Below are 16796 nucleotides of genomic sequence, written 5' to 3'. Positions count from 1 at the left end.
GCCTTCCTGCTGCTTCCAGAAACTGTGCAGCGTGTTACATTTTCTTTTGTTGTTGATTTTTAAGTGTCCATCTTCAATGGTGAAGCAACGTCACTGTGTAGGACACTCAAGTAACTATCGTCTGCCCAGGATGAGTAATAAAAATATGCTAGGGCACCGCTCATTAGTGCACACCTCATCTCAGCTTCATCTCGGCTTCATCTCCGCTTCATCTCAGCTTCATCTCAAGTCGTCCAATGCAGAAACTGGCGTCTGCCATGGGAATTAAACTAAAACTAAACTATTTTTAGTTTAAAGGTAAGGCCTACTGATTTATATAGCTCTTAATTCAAAAGCGACTTGGCCACAAATGATAGCTCAATGAATTGGCTTATCGCGTGGAAATCTATAGCAGCCACATACTCTTAAACACGTGATGTTGATTCTAAATGTGGAGGGAATTACGTGGAGGACCTGGAGAAAAATCCACACGACCACGGGAAGAACATGCAAACGGCAAAATATACAGGCTTCAGGGTCGGGATCGAACCCACAACCTCCTGTATACAAGGCGAGGTAGTTAACATGTTGCCACCCCTGGCTCAGCGGTGGAGTTGGGTGCTGCCATGTTGTTCATCGGTGCGGGGAGCCTCTGACTGAGCAGGGAGCCTCTGACTCTCTGCAGGGTCCCCCACCTGACAGCCGATTTGCGTTCACAGTCGGAACAGAGTCACACGCAGACGATGGCGACAAAGAAGAAGAAGGGCTTTGAGGAGTTTGCCATGGAGGAGCCGAGCGAGGAGGGGGAGACGCAAGAGGGAGCTGGCGGCCCAAGCGCAAAGCGGAGGAGATGCGCGGATTCCCCACCTGTGAAGCAGGAGCCTGTAGTGGTGAGACGCCTCCGCACGCGAGCCCCCCCATGGCCGCTCCACTCTCAAGGAGACCTCCGTGGTTAATCTGCGTTGTGTGGGTGTACGTACGTTGAACTTCGCACCGTGCATAATCGGAGGTCGTGTTGTAGGGTCTTGCGTCAAACTCGGACTCGCGTCCAGCAGAGAGTCTCCTTGCCTATAAACATCCGGCAGTTCGACAGCATTGGTTAAAAACCAGCCTGGCTGCCGATGAGCCACTGAATGTCGAAATCGCTCCAGATTTTTTTTGTCTTGAGCCAATGTTGCTGAAATTGTGCACTCGCAGAAATCCGTGTGACTGATGGAATGTGTAAAAAAAAAACTTTTATGTGGAGGGATAGAAATACAAGGCGAAATGGTGTTGCTGATGGTGGTGCTGCTGGTGGTGGTGTTGATGGTGGTGGTGTTGATGGTGGTGTTGCTGGTGATGGTGTTAATGGTGGTGGTGTTGTTGCTGATGGTGGTGGTGTTGCTGATGGCGGTGTTGATGGTGGCGGTGTTGATGGTGGCGGTGTTGCTGGTGGCAGCGTTGCTGATGGTGGCGGTGTTGATGGTGGTGGTGTTGGTGGTGGTGGCGGTGTTGCTGGTGGCGGTGTTGCTGGTGGCGGTGGTGGTGGTGGTGGTGTTGATGGTGGCGGTGGTGTTGATGGTGGCGGTGGTGGTTTTGCTGACGTGGTGTTGCTGTGCGCGTTGCTCGAGGCCGGGGACCCGGAGGATGTGACTGCCCCCACGGTGCTGCTGCTGTGTGAGTTCCGCTCCCTGGTGCTGGCCAGGCCCACCGCCTCTCCCCACGCGGGGCTCCCGGACACCTCCACGCTGCCCAGCGGCACCCCCCGCAGGAACTTCAAGACATTCAGGAAGGTGAGCGTGCCCGAAGGAGCCAGGGCGCCTCCGGTGTGGGACGGGTGGAGTTCGTCGCACGCCCGCGTCCAAACGTACAGGTGTCACGGTGGCAAGGAAATGTTATCTCCCTTGCCTGGTGCGCAGGAGGGCATGAGTTTTATCCCAGACCCAGGGGATCGATGCCTGTTGTAAATTTAGAGGTCTCGTGTTCTCTCGCCTTGGTGGTAAAGCTCCCAGTGGCTTCCTAATATTGGAAGGAAGAACGTTCCAGACGGCCGCAGAAGCACATCTGAAAATGCGCGATGCAGTGACCGTCATTGTTCGATGGTTAGCCAAAAGCTGTTGTGAGGATGACTGGAGTTCGCGTGCTATTAGTTTGTTCCTTCATGAGATCAGCAAGGTATTGTGGTTCATTTGTGGCAAGCACTTTGTGTGGAATGAGTGCGACCTTATAATGTATTTGTTCGGCAACCGGCCATCACCGGACGGACACGATCGGACCTTGTAGTAAAATTAACACGAGGGAAGGCGCCGGCTGCTGTGTTTTACAGACAGTCTGCGGCCGCTACACAGTCGAGGGTGGTGTTGCCGTGTGCGATCCCAATTGAGTCATGAGCACGTCATTTTGCACCATGACGCCAACATGTAGCAGGCCACACTTTCTGTAGAAACCACGAGATCTCGAAGGTCCACCGCGAAGCAGCCCGTGCGGAGTATTTTACAGCGCCCGCAGTAGTAACCAGGGCGAACCGTCGGATTTGAACCACGAACCTCTGAAACAAGAGGTGAACACGCTGCGGCCACGGCGTCATCGTCGTCGGTAACGTGAGGGAGCGCGGTCGATCGTGCGGCGTGCAGGCCGCCCGCAGCGTCACGTCCACGCTGCCTCGCGTCGTCATCGCCGTCTCCGATTTGTACAGCCATGAGGAGGAGACCGACGACCACGCCTGGATAGAGGTGACTGGAGGAGCAGACACGGGGACGTGGCGATGTGGGGGACGTGCGGGACGTGGTGGTGTGGGGGACGTGGTGGTGTGGGGGACGTGGTGGTGTGGGGGACGTGGTGGTGTGGGGGACGTGGTGGTGTGGGGGACGTCGTGGTGTGGGGGACGTGGTGGTGTGGGGGACGTGGGGGACACGGTGGTGTGGGGGACGCGGTGGTGTGGGGGACGCGGTGGTGTGGGGGACGCGGTGGCGTGGGGGACGCGGTGGTGTGGGGGACGCGGTGGTGTGGGGGACGCGGTGATGTGGGGGACGCGGTGGTGTGGGGAACGTGGTGGTGTTTGGGGGACGTAGTGATGTGGGGGACGTGGGGGACGCGGTGATGTGGGGGACGCGGTGATGTGGGGGACGCAGTTGTGTGGGGGACGCGGTGGTGTGGGGGACGCGGTGGTGTGGGGGACGCGGTGGTGTGGGGGACGCGGTGGTGTGGGGGACGCGGTGGTGTGGGGGACGCGGTGGTGTGGGGGACGCGGTGGTGTGGGGGACGCGGTGGTGTGGGGGACGCGGTGGTGTGGGGGACGCGGTGGTGTGGGGGACGCGGTGGTGTGGGGGACGCGGTGGTGTGGGGGACGCGGTGGTGTGGGGGACGTGGGGGACGCGGTGGTGTGAGGGACGCGGTGGTGTGGGGGACGTGGTGTTGTGGGGGACGTGGGGGACGTGGTGGTGTGGGGGACGTGGGGGACGCGGTGGTGTGGGGGACGTGGGGGACGCGGTGGTGTGGGGGACGCGGTGGTGTGGGGGACGCGGTGGTGTGGGGGACGCGGTGATGTGAGGGACGCGGTGGTGTGGAGGACGCGGTGGTGTGGGGGACGCAGTGTTATGGGGGACGTGGGGGACGCGGTGGTGTGGGGGACGCGGTGGTGTGAGGGACGCGGTGGTGTGGAGGACGCGGTGGTGTGGGGGACGCGGTGATGTGAGGGACGCAGTGTTATGGGGGACGTGGGGGACGCGGTGGTGTGGGGGACGCGGTGGTGTGAGGGACGCGGTGGTGTGGAGGACGCGGTGGTGTGGGGGACGCGGTGATGTGTGGGACGTGGGTGAATTGGGGACGTGGGTGCAGCGGTGGACGTGATGATGTGGGGGACATGGGGGCACATTTGTCAATAACAACACTGTGGCCTTAAAAAGGAAAACTATCCAATCGGTGACATGTCTTGTCATGGCGCTTCTTTTGCACAGTGGACAGAGAGACCAGAGTGGCAGTTTGGGCTGTGAAGGGTCGTTACCCAAAACGTAGTCTGTTAGTTTTTGTGAGACCACAGTGTTGCAATTGATGAACGTGTTGAGTTGTTTTTGTTAACTGCCCTTGTGCACCGCTGCCAAAGCAGCAGCAGCACCATCACCAGATGGTTTAATACGTCTTGGGGAAGTGTGCAGCGTTATCGTACGTTTGTGCATTCCGTTTGGCGTGCCCCATGATTTTCTGTCATGTCGCCTTGTGCAGGAGAGTCAAAGAACCCAGGAGGAAGTCTTAGCGGACAATCTGTTTGGGTGAAAGGGCGTGCAGCAACTGCACATCTCACCGGTCGCCACCTCTTGGTAATCTTTGATGGTGGCTGTTGGCATTGTGCCATTACCCCACTCGAAGGTCTCACGGTGAGGCCTGTGCCACTTGGGCCAGAGGAGTTTGGTTTATTTCGTTTGAACGAGTTGAGAACTCGAGAGACCAGCATGAGCCTCGTTTGTGACACGACGCACTTGGGTCAACTTAATGGCAAAAGGAAGCACGCAAAACCGTGAAGCAGAGATCTTAAGCTAAAAACACCAAATAGAAACCTGAGCACAAACACCCGCGTCAAGAAGAAAACGGTGCCGAGACATATTAAATACATTTCCTGAAACAAAGGTTTGCTCAAACGACGTTTATAAACCATAGTAAAGTTAAGTTACAGACATGAAGAATGTGGCCCTTGAAGGTCTTGAACAGGAGATGAGTCTAAACTTAATATTAACTAAAATATTCTTATTTTACCAGGTCAGGCCTACTGAGCCAAACAACTATGTTTCCAAAGCGACATGGTCACAAATGACAGCTCAAAAAAGTGGTTTATCTTATGGAAATTTATAGCAGCCAATTACTCTAAATGTGTGATGTTGATTCGAAATGTGGGGGGAAAAACCAGAGGACCTGGGGAAAAGTCTACGCGACCACGGTGAGACACGCAAACTCCAAAAATACATATCTATGGGACCTTTTTTCCAGTATCAAAAATTATGAAAAATAAGAATATAGGTTTAAAGCTTTCGTGACTGCAGGGATTCATCTTCTTGGTTCTTTCGGTAAAGTCACGTAGAAAGGAAGTAATAAAATAATAAAAATAAAACATAATAAAATAATTCTCACGACGTTTTGGCCACAACACAAGCAGCCGTCTTCAGGTGAAACCAGGTCTGTCGTGACTTTACCGAAAGAACCAAGAAGAAGAATATAGGTTTTACACTTTCTGGCAATAAAACAGGTATTAATATGTCCAAACACCAAATATAAACCTGAACACCTGTTTTTTTGCCAGAAAGGGTAAAACCTATATACTTATTTTTCATAATTTTGGATGCTGGGAAAAATGTATCTCATAGATATAACTTCTCGACCCGAGCTACAAGTGTTCAGATACTTTGTACTGTTCGCCTTTTGGCGTTCTCTGGTCTCACACTGGTGGTGAGACAAGGATTTAAAGTAGTCTGTCTTTGGTGTAGGCCAATCAGTTTCAAAGACAATGCCATATATTATCAGAGCATGTTTGCATATTTTGCCACAAGTATGTGTGAGTAATGCAGATTTCATGCCTTGGAAAAGGTATCTATCTGGTGTTTGATAATCTTAACACCTGTTTTATTGGCAGAAAGGGTAAAAGCCTATTCCCAAATATACAGCAGGTGTCACTGTTGGGATCAAACCCACGACCTCCTGTATACCAGGCGAGGCAGTTAACATCTCATCATCGTGGTGCCCAGTCGGCAGCAGCCGTGTATTGGCTTCACCCCGGAGGGTTCCGTGACGAGATCAACTTCACAGCTGCTTTGTTGAGTCCTCTGGAGGCAGTCACGTTCAGGGAAACCCAACTGGGCAATGAGTGTTGTGCCATAATTGGAAGCCAGGGTGAACCTATCAACTTGCTGACTGTGAAACACCCAGTGACTTCCCCGGTGGCTGCCTGGGTTCGAACCCAGTTGTTTGCAGCGGTGTCTCAGCGCTCCAATGCGGTTGTCAGCTCCACGACCACTTTTCATTTGTGCCACCGTTCAATTCCTGGCCAACGTCCAGATAAAGTTCACATCCGTAAACTTCCATAACACCTATTAGCATATGATGCCACCTTCACATCTGGCTCTCCACAACAGTACTAAAAGTCTTGTTACACTTCCCATCACCTGCACGGCTTTCTCGGGCTTCAATAGTCTGTCTCATCACCAATAATGGCTTGCTTTAACACAATGGACTGTCCTTGCCTATAATGGCAGTCCACCATCAGGCCTGCTGATGAGGAACCGGCCCAAAGTTTACTTGCTTTGAACTAATGCTGCTGAAATTGTGCATCTCCAGGCCACGTGGCTGATGGGATGTGCACATTTTTTTAGTATTTGCTGCTATAAATGTGTAATGGGTTCCGGAGACACTTGTAGAGGTAACTTCTTTATTACAATACAACACTCCAACAGTCCTGATACTCTGTTACAGCCTAGGTACACAGCCTAGATACACTACTCTGGCTACACTCTGGGGTCCTCCGGCTACAATTACCCTAGGGGAGGCTAATCTGACCCGACCCAGCCAAGGTGCGGGTCTGGACTCTGGCTTCCTCGGAACTCGCCCTTACAAGGACGTAGAGCCGGGAGTCCCAGAGTCCCACCACTGGCCCTCACAGCGTCCCGGCCCTTACAAGGACAAGCGGGACGAGGGGGTCCAGGGTCCTACTCTGGCTGGTCTTGGGTCTTGAGCTACAACTGGCCCCGATCGGCCAGGGAGCTGCCCTTTTATGCCTCGTCCCCAACGAGGGGTCGGGTTGTGTGCGCCCCCCAGATATTCCACAGAGCACACACAGCCCCCCCCCCCCCCCCCCCCGTTGGTGGTGCCAAAGGGCTTAACTGGCTGGGGTGCCTGGGATCCTGGCGCCAAGGCTTATCTGCCTAGGATCCCAGAGTCCCCAGCAGCCCCTCCCCTCTTATGGCACTACAAATGTACACGTGATAAGCCACTTCTTTGAGCTATAATTTGTGATTCAGGTCGATTCTGAAAAATAACTACAATAGCTCAGTGGACCTTACCTGGTAAAATAAAAAGTTAATACTTATTTTTACGCGGCACCAGATGACAAGGTGGCGTCGACTGTTTATTTTGTAATAATGTTCCACGACACGGATAATTATTGTGTAACTTGGCATGCTCCCATTAACGGCCCTGATTGCTCGGCATGCGCCGTCATTGTTTATTGACTGGATTTCATGCTGAGTATGGCCGTCGGTATCACATGTGTACTGCAGGTCGTGCGTCCCAGCGAAGAGTGATGTGCGGAAGACTGGGGCGACTCCAGCCCCTCACGCCACCTGACCTGGGCCCGACTACAGAAAGACTGGGAAAGGGGAGTCCGCCAAGACTTGGCGTTACTCTCGAGTCAGTAAGGGAGTTCGCAGAGGACTTACGGGCAGTCTGTTTAACTTGTAAGCCTATTGTGAAGGCAAAAAAATAAGTCAATCCATAATTAAGGAAATAACGTTGACGTGAATATTAAGCAACCACATTGTATCTCACATCCCCACAGCTTTGCCGTCTCACTTGGAATTTCTTGAACGTTTTCTCACATCAGACCTTGCCAGCCACAGGCTGCCAGGTGGTACGAGCGTTGTCGTCGGGCCCTGGATCTCCATGCATTTCCTCCACTGTCCCTGCACCTCGAGTCTAACTAAACCCATAGCTTGTGACCGCTTGCATCTCTTTAGTTTTCTTGTGCACGTTAATATTATACAATACATGCAACACTGTAAAATAATTGGAAATTGAGAAACTCACAAATCCATGCTCCTAATAACCCATCAATTCAAAAATCTGCGGTGCCCATACTGTTTGCAGCTGCTCATCCTGAAATTCCAAAACTCACGAGATTTATTGGATCTTGCCAGGGCTGAAATCTCCAATATTCAAGTACATGGATTATAGGAAGGAAACTCGTAAAATTCACGAGGCACCGTGATGGGATGGTTGTGTTAAAGCTGTGGCTTTTGAAGCCCACCATATTTTATTAACTAAAGGCCAGGCATAAGGACGACTCTTTAACTCATGGCAAGGTCTGGTGAGTAGTGAAGTCAATATTAAATTCATGTTCACATGCTTCGTTGGGTTTCCAAGACTTATTTTCCACAATCATGGATGCATGCACCACAGGGCCAATGGGATTCCCAAGGATGCCCTCCATCCAATTTCTTTCAGAACTGTTTCCCAGTGCCATTGAAAGTGTCACCACGCATTTTCAGATTAGAGCAGTGTTCATCACCAAGACCCCACAGGCCACCCCCAACCAACACGTGAAGACCCAATGGTGTGAAGTGTGGCAGCCCTCACACTTGTTTTGACAAGAGAGCCTCCCCTTTTGAAAATTGGTGAACTTGCGGAGGCTCAGCTATCAAAAGTCGTTTGGCTTTCCTTAATAAAGCCGCTCATGCCCATGTGCTCTCCCTGAGAGAAACCTTTGGGTCCACCACTCTGCCCAGCCGTAGAACATCAGGCCATCAGCACCTGTTGCTGGCTGCTTGCTTACCCATGAAAGCCTGGCTGAACCTCAACTCTTCTTCATGAGTCCAGCCATGATTGCAGTGGGAATGCTAATGGAGTAAATTTCAGATAATTTCAGCATTTACACGATTGTCCAATACCTAAGATTGTACATGCGGTTTTAGCTATGGGAGGAAACCCATGCAAACCAGGGACAACGCATTCTTCTGCACAGAAAGGCACCAGTCTAAAGTTAAACCCAGGCCGTTCTTGCCGACGCACAATCACTGCTCTACCTTGCCCCCAAAATTGGCTGCCCGCACTGCGTCCGGGATTGCAACGACACAAATCAATCCACGTCAACTCAAGGCAAATATTTATTTAAATATTACCACTCAACATTAAGTTCCATGTCGAGTTCACAGCAAGTAGAATACAATCATGGCTGCTTTACATATTTTTAATATACCACTTGAGAACCTATTCTTGGTTCTTTTGGTAAAGTCACATAGAAGGGAAATAATAAAAAGAAAACATTAAATAAACATTCCTACTTAGCATTTGCAGATAGACATCTCCTAGAGCAGGGGTCGGCAACCTACGGCTCCGGAGCCGCATGCGGCTCTTTAAGGGCTGCTTCTTGACGATATGTACGTATGTACATAGATGCATTGCGGCTCTTGAAATACTGAATTTTGTACCGAATTGGAAAGAAATGGCTCTTGTTGTTTTGGTTGCCGACCCCTGTCCTAGAGGAATGTTTAGTCAATTCCCAAGTGTTGATATAAACACGCAGCCAGGTGGCTTGGCAATAGCCATCAGCTCAAGTTTGCAGGTTCAAATCCTGGTTGGGGGTTGACTCAGCCATAACTGGCTCAGAGCTATAAACAAGCACTACCCCAATGCTCATTTGAGCAGTAAATCATTGAAGCATCTTGTTGCACCAAGGAAACAATTGTGTTCCACCAGATGTACACAGCGCCTTCAATCGCAGCAGCCACGCCTGGGTGAAATGCAGCCAACCGCAGGCTCACCTAGAAACAATGCAATGGAGACATTATTAAAGTGTTTGTTAAACAACGATTAGCAGGTATCAAGATAGAGACGCCATCGTCACCAAAGATGTCAATGCCCCCCACACACAGTCTACTCCAATGCCAGTCTTATTATAAATTGTATCCGTCAAACTATTTTTTTACCATGTAACTTTTTAAGAAACCTGGCCACAAATGATAGCCTAACAAAGTGGCTTATTCACGTGGAAACAGCCTGCCTCAGCAGCAGACCATGCTTTCCCACCTGATGACAGATGCTTGTGTTGCGCCCGAAACGTCGATTTATTTTATACCTACGTGACTTTACCGAAATAACCAAAGAGTATGGTAATTTATAGCCGTGAAACTCTAAATCCACGACATGTATACCAGGTGAGGAGGGAGTTAAAATCACCACTCTGGCACCCCACATCTCCATGCATTGCAACAGCACACTAACCAGTAAAGCAAACCCAATTCGAGTGTTGGGCGAGTATTCGCCCCATAACGTATACATGCCGCACTGCATTGGGTTACTCAGTGCCCATCCTCTGCACTGCGTTGCATAGCTCATGTTCAATGGCCAAGTTGTCCGACTTCGCAAACTTCCAAATGCCGTAGAGGGGCAGCACAACCGCCTGGCGGGCATCTAGAGTGAATCAAGCCATTTGCTCTCCGACAGAACTAAATCCTGCTGCTATGGCTTCAAGCAGCAAGAGGAACGCCTGTCGAGACAAGCTACCAGCAAGAGCTGGATATGAGGAAACAAAAGAGCTAAAAAATGCATCAACGTGTTTATTAAAGAGAGCACAGGCAGACTGGCCATTAGTGTCAGAAAGTCTCTCACCGTCTGGGAACAAGGGCTCTGGGTACCCAGATGCCGATGAGGAATGGAGGAAAGTGGCCAATGTTTCACACCCTGAGAATACAAGAGAACAACATCAGCGGTGCACAGGAAAACAGAAACCACGGAGTCCTGCATCTACCCTTGCTCAGAAGCAACAAGTAATCACAGGCAATCATGTGAAACACGGAATGCATATCAGCTCATCATGCAAGGGCAGCCCTTGGCTCTGCACTACTGTAGGGCGCTGCTCACCTGCTTGGGGGTCTCTGCGCGTGCAGGCAACGCCAGGTGCCGCCCTGCACCATCTCACCGCAGCAGCGCCAACGAATCGTTCAGCTCCTGGCAGCTGTGGGCACAGGCAGGGGGTCACCACACGCATCCTTACAGTGAACACGTCCATGACAGCAGCGTGGAGGATCACGCGGCACCCTCTCGTTACCGTCACAAGCGTTCGCATCAACAGTGGCAGCAATCTCTACACACAAGTTCAAACCGCCTCCTAATCTGTAACATGGAAATCCAATTCCGATATACACTATTACTATGCAAGTCATTGTCTGAATACACAAGTGATATCATGTTACTCAAATATATTGTGCTCCAGAGAAAATGGTCACATTCATCTATCAGGGACCAGTCTATTGAGAAGACAGCCACTGTTAACGTCTGACAAAGTGCCACTTTTACTAACCACTGAAGGACAAGGCTGAGGGGCCATAAAGGAACTATGCAGAGAAAGTGTGATAATTTTAAACAAACCACAACATTCACGGCCTCAAATCGCTCGACAGTGGAACACTACCGGATCCACGAGGACTTCATTTGAACAGAGATTGTCTGGGACTCCCTCAGGGCGGGGCAACTTAATGAACATAATTCTCCTCTGCTGCTTGAGCACAGGAGGAATATGTAGCAGGCCCGGTGACCGGCAGACTCACAACAGAGACAGCCAGTGAATAAAGGCGCGCAGATTTCTTTGCGAGTGCTTTAGCATGTGGAGGAGACGCAAACCCCAACACATGACTCTAAGCCTCACGCGACAACTCTGGGACTGACGAGCCCACACGTGAGATAATCACGCCAACACCACGTCGTTACAGCAAGCAATGCTATCCGGGAATTTCCGTAGGGAAAACGGAGAAAAGTGATAAAAGTGTCGCCCAAAACCTGGAGCCTCACAGGAACAGTGTTGCCTCTGTAAATGTGTTGAAACCGACATGGCTAGAGTCGTTATTCACAACCTTGGGACCTTAAAACGAAAATGGATTCCAGTGGAATGAAGTCACCATTCATGCACCCATTGGCAACAAACGGGCACAGTGGTCTCAGTTACCACGTGGTGTAGATATTTGCACGTTTCAGTTTTCAATATTACGAGCGCTATGGAGACACGAACCCCACCACATGACTCTAGGCCTCACACACACCCACCCCCCCTATAGCTGCAGCTCCACACATGGAATCAGCCACAACAAAATCACATCAAGGCCACTAGGCCGAGGCCTTAAGTCAAAACATTATTTCCCTGCCCGGTAGCGAAAGCAGCAACAGTGCAACGCTGCGAACCTCCAAGTTTGCTCACCTCCAACTCAATGGCCAAGCAGCGTTTTCACAGGAACGTGCATTCAAGCAGCTTCCTGACGGAGGACCACGTGCCTGCGCATGAGAAACACATGCAGAATGTGGTCAGGCTTCCAATACCATCGTGTGCACTTTCTGCTGGTTGCAGTTCGTGCAGGAGAAGTTTGGCATATCAAGAATGCACTCTGTATTGATAGAGCAAAAACACATGAAGTGCCAAATAATAATTGAGGGGAAATGCATTCTGGAAATAAGCGTTATACGAGTATTGCTCTATCAGAAGACCCACCATCGCGTTCACAAGGATAATGTTATTGAACCTCAGTTTCAGTTACTAAATGGACACCCATTCGACCACTTATCCATAGCAGAGCACAGAAAGCCACGAAACTGGAGGCCAACCATTATACAAGCTTAGGAAGTGACAGTGGCTGCATACTGTATGTAAACAAAGTCTCTTACCGTCTGGGAACAAGGACTCGGCATACCCAGACGCCGATGAGGAACGGAGAAACGCGGCCGAGGGTTCACGTCCTGAAAGTACAAGGGAACGTCAGCGGTGCACAGGCAAACGCAACCGCAGGTGATCCGGCATCTGCCCTTGCTCAGAAGCAACAAGTAATCACAGGCAATCATGTGAAACACGGAATGCATATCAGCTCATCATGCAAGGGCGGCCCTTGGCTCGGTGCTGCAAAATTCTATAAAATCGGACACCGACGAAATCAGCGATCTGCCCATACAAGTCGGCGTGGTGTTGCCTGAAGGGGCATGTCTTTGCCCATATACGGTCCGGTGGATCGTGGTAATTGTATAGATTTTGCTCAGTCGATCCGGCAAGCCAGCTCAAAGTTGATCGTACTTTGTGGGTTAATCGGTGTCGATCCCGTGCCAATAGATCCATGGATCGAGTGATCCCATCGGTTTGTGTAGCGTTGTGCGACATGCTCGCCTTATTTTGATTGGCTAATATCTGCGCTATAGGCGATTCCATCGAAGTAGTCCATCAACTGCGTTACAGCCCCAGTGCAGGGCGCCGGTGCAGGGCGCCGCTCACCTGCTGGGGTCTCCGCGCACGCAGGCGGCACCAGGTCCCGGGCCTGCACCATCCCACCGCAGCCACGCCGACGACTTGTTCATAGCTTGTTTATAATAGCGCGTGGCGACTGTGGGCAGGCAGGGGGGGGGGGGTCAACCACACACCGGCGAGAGGGACAGGCCACACATTACAGTCCACCACCACCACGCAGACGGTGACGCTTGCCCGGGAAAGCCGCGGAGTCTCAAGACTCGCTGTCAGGAGGGTCCTTGCCAAGTGTTCACGCTTGGAACGATGTTTATCCGATGACCTGTGAAGCTTTTTTTCACAGAGCAATTTGCCGGCTATTTCTCAGAATCAAGCTGTTTAGCTATTGGCGGAAACCCACCATGCAGCAAGGTGGAGTGAGAATACAAACTGCACAAATAAAAGTGCTCGAGTCCGGAATTTAACTCGGCCAACTTGTTGCGAGGCACGAGATGCCACCACCCTTCATTGTCAAGGGACGGTGGGCGTCGCGGTGGCTGGGAGATGGCAACCACCTCGCCCGATATGCAGGTCGTGGGTTTGATCCCGACCCTGACGCCTGCTCCATGTTGAGAGTCTGCGTCTCTCTCCCCGTGGTCGCTTGGCCCTACGGGGTTTCCCCTCCACATTTAGAAACACGTGTTTAGGCTGCTATACATTTCCAAAGCCACTTTGAGCTATCACTCGTGACGAGGTCGCTTCTGAAATGTATCTACACAGCTCAGTGGGCCTTGCCTGATAAAATAAGTGTCGCTTTAGTTTATTGTAGCAGGCCCGGTGACCGGCAGACTCACGACAGAGGCAGCCAGTGAATAAAGGCGCGCAGATTTCTCTGCGAGTGCTTTAGCATGTGGAGGAGACGCAAACCCCAACACATGACTCTAAGCCTCGCGCGACAACTCTGAATTACGAGCCCACGTGAGATAATCACGCCAACACCACGTCCTTACAGCAAGCGATGCTATCCGGGAATTTCCGTAGGGAAAACGGAGAAAAGTGTCGCCCAAAACCTGGAGCCTCACAGGAACAGTGTTGCCTCTGTAAATGTGTTGAAACCGACACGGCTAGAGTCGTTATTCACAACCTTGGGACCTTAATACGAAAATGGATTCCAGTGGAATGAAGTCGCCATTCATGCACCCATTGGTCTCAGTTACCACGTGGTGTAGATATTTGCACGTTTCAGTTTTAAATATTTTATTCCGTTCATTTCCCCAAGCAAACCTCGCCGAATCTCAAGAATATTTTTTCAGGAGGGTCCTGCAGGTTTCCCCAGAAGGGGCCAAGTATCTGCTACGCACTAACATTTTTTGCGGTTAAATTTTTCAAATTGGGCAGATGTGGTCCATGACGCCGCCACACAATGGCCTCGCTCTCGAGAACGACGTCACGGAGTCTTTAACGTCCACCGTCATCGAATCGCCGCTACACCCCATGGTGTAGCACCCGCGGTGTAGCGGCCTCTGGGGTCGATCTGCCGTCTCCCCGCGACCACAAAGCGGCAACCGCGAGGCCACTGCCCACGTGGCATTGCTGCGCGGCAAACCGGTAACCGCCGGGTTTGTCGCGAGGTTTTTAAGCGGTTACCAGTTTTGTAAAACATTTTTATAACCCAACTAACCCCGCAGTGCGCTTGAAAGGCAATAACGCGCATTCGCCAAGTTTCATTTTTAACCTCCCGAGCTTGAAACAATCCGCTTTGGGGTACACGGATTTTAAGTTGCGTTCTTACTGGGTAATCGTTTACAAAATAATCGTCCGCAGGTCTCGTCGAGACGGAGGGGGGGGGGCATCGGATTGCGGCTCTGGCGGGTAGGCCGCGCTGTGCCGGGGGGGGCGTCCTGGCGCGGTCCCCGGTGCTAAACAGATTCAGCAACTTCCGAACAGCAGCTCGAGATCACGGTGAAGGTCCACACGGGCGCTCTAGCACAGAGCACGGGGGGGGGGGGGGGGGCTTCTCTCTCACCTCACCACGGCGCGTTCAGAGTCCTCGTGTCGCCTCGTACCCAGGCCGCGTGTACCCATGTCGCGTCTCTCGCCTCGTGTCTCCGTCTCTCTACCCTCGTCTCTCTCTCTCAGTGTCTGCGTCTCTCGCCCCGTGTCTCCCCTCTCCCAGTGTCTCTCTCCCAACCCCCTCTCAGTGTCCCCGTCGCAAAGAGAGCGTCTCCCCACGCGGCGATCCGTTTTATATCCCTCCCAGCACGCCGCGCTTCGCGATGACGCCCGATAGAGGGCGTGTCGATGCCGCGTGCGCGGTGACGCCCGATAGAGGGCGTGTCGATGCCGCGTGCGCGGTGACGCCCATAGAGGGCGTGTCGATGCCCGATAGAGGGCGTGTCGATGCCGCGTGCGCGGTGACGCCCGATAGAGGGCGTGTCGATGCCGCGCGTCGCGGTGACGCCCATAGAGGGCGTGTCGATGCCGCGCGTCGCGGTGACGCCCATAGAGGGCGTGTCGATGCCGCGCGTCGCGGTGACGCCCATAGAGGGCGTGTCGATGCCGCGCGTCGCGGTGACGCCCATAGAGGGCGTGTCGATGCCGCGCGTCGCGGTGACGCCCATAGAGGGCGTGTCGATGCCGCGCGTCGCGGTGACGCCCATAGAGGGCGTGTCGATGCCGCGCGTCGCGGTGACGCCCATAGAGGGCGTGTCGATGCCGCGCGTCGCGGTGACGCCCATAGAGGGCGTGTCGATGCCGCGCGTCGCGGTGACGCCCATAGAGGGCGTGTCGATGCCGCGCGTCGCGGTGACGCCCATAGAGGGCGTGTCGATGCCGCGCGTCGCGGTGACGCCCATAGAGGGCGTGTCGATGCCGCGCGTCGCGGTGACGCCCATAGAGGGCGTGTCGATGCCGCGCGTCGCGGTGACGCCCATAGAGGGCGTGTCGATGCCGCGCGTCGCGGTGACGCCCATAGAGGGCGTGTCGATGCCGCGCGTCGCGGTGACGCCCATAGAGGGCGTGTCGATGCCGCGCGTCGCGGTGACGCCCATAGAGGGCGTGTCGATGCCGCGCGTCGCGGTGACGCCCATAGAGGGCGTGTCGATGCCGCGCGTCGCGGTGACGCCCATAGAGGGCGTGTCGATGCCGCGCGTCGCGGTGACGCCCATAGAGGGCGTGTCGATGCCGCGCGTCGCGGTGACGCCCATAGAGGGCGTGTCGATGCCGCGCGTCGCGGTGACGCCCATAGAGGGCGTGTCGATGCCGCGCGTCGCGGTGACGCCCATAGAGGGCGTGTCGATGCCGCGCGTCGCGGTGACGCCCATAGAGGGCGTGTCGATGCCGCGCGTCGCGGTGACGCCCATAGAGGGCGTGTCGATGCCGCGCGTCGCGGTGACGCCCATAGAGGGCGTGTCGATGCCGCGCGTCGCGGTGACGCCCATAGAGGGCGTGTCGATGCCGCGCGTCGCGGTGACGCCCATAGAGGGCGTGTCGATGCCGCGCGTCGCGGTGACGCCCATAGAGGGCGTGTCGATGCCGCGCGTCGCGGTGACGCCCATAGAGGGCGTGTCGATGCCGCGCGTCGCGGTGACGCCCATAGAGGGCGTGTCGATGCCGCGCGTCGCGGTGACGCCCATAGAGGGCGTGTCGATGCCGCGCGTCGCGGTGACGCCCATAGAGGGCGTGTCGATGCCGCGCGTCGCGGTGACGCCCATAGAGGGCGTGTCGATGCCGCGCGTCGCGGTGACGCCCATAGAGGGCGTGTCGATGCCGCGCGTCGCGGTGACGCCCATAGAGGGCGTGTCGATGCCGCGCGTCGCGGTGACGCCCATAGAGGGCGTGTCGATGCCGCGCGTCGCGGTGACGCCCATAGAGGGCGTGTCGATGC

General features: G+C 53.6%; 1 protein-coding gene, 1 long non-coding RNA gene and 3 other non-coding genes across 5 annotated transcripts in view; 1 reads left to right on the top strand and 4 right to left on the bottom strand.

Moving 5' to 3' along the window:
• Positions 1-8062, top strand: part of NBN (nibrin) — a 42354-nt gene extending 34292 nt beyond the window's left edge. The window contains exons 14-18 of the mRNA XM_078864216.1: positions 699-869; positions 1590-1751; positions 2592-2690; positions 4180-4274; positions 7218-8062. Of these exons, the coding sequence (XP_078720342.1) occupies positions 699-869; positions 1590-1751; positions 2592-2690; positions 4180-4230 (483 nt within the window). The 3' untranslated portion in view covers positions 4231-4274; positions 7218-8062. The remainder of the gene's footprint in view (positions 1-698; positions 870-1589; positions 1752-2591; positions 2691-4179; positions 4275-7217) is intronic.
• A 759-nt stretch (positions 8063-8821) lies between these two features.
• Positions 8822-15149, bottom strand: LOC144936957 (uncharacterized). The gene is made up of 7 exons (XR_013637528.1): positions 14937-15149; positions 12962-13070; positions 12367-12438; positions 11906-11979; positions 10576-10669; positions 10324-10395; positions 8822-9476 (listed from the first exon to the last, which is right to left on the bottom strand). It is a non-coding gene; the product is annotated as an uncharacterized LOC144936957 (long non-coding RNA).
• On the bottom strand, positions 10063-10207 carry LOC144936985 (small nucleolar RNA SNORA79). The gene has a single exon (XR_013637539.1). It is a non-coding gene; the product is annotated as a small nucleolar RNA SNORA79 (small nucleolar RNA).
• On the bottom strand, positions 11229-11360 carry LOC144936984 (small nucleolar RNA SNORA3/SNORA45 family). The gene has a single exon (XR_013637537.1). It is a non-coding gene; the product is annotated as a small nucleolar RNA SNORA3/SNORA45 family (small nucleolar RNA).
• LOC144936983 (small nucleolar RNA SNORA3/SNORA45 family) lies at positions 13732-13863 on the bottom strand. Its single transcript, XR_013637536.1, has one exon. It is a non-coding gene; the product is annotated as a small nucleolar RNA SNORA3/SNORA45 family (small nucleolar RNA).
• Positions 15150-16796: the final 1647 nt, after the last annotated feature.

Source organism: Lampetra fluviatilis, chromosome 17 (assembly GCF_964198595.1).
Source record: "Lampetra fluviatilis chromosome 17, kcLamFluv1.1, whole genome shotgun sequence".
Lineage (NCBI taxonomy): Eukaryota > Metazoa > Chordata > Hyperoartia > Petromyzontiformes > Petromyzontidae > Lampetra > Lampetra fluviatilis.
The sequence above is the reverse complement of the archived record's forward strand: the minus strand, read 5'-3'. Positions and strand labels throughout refer to the sequence as shown.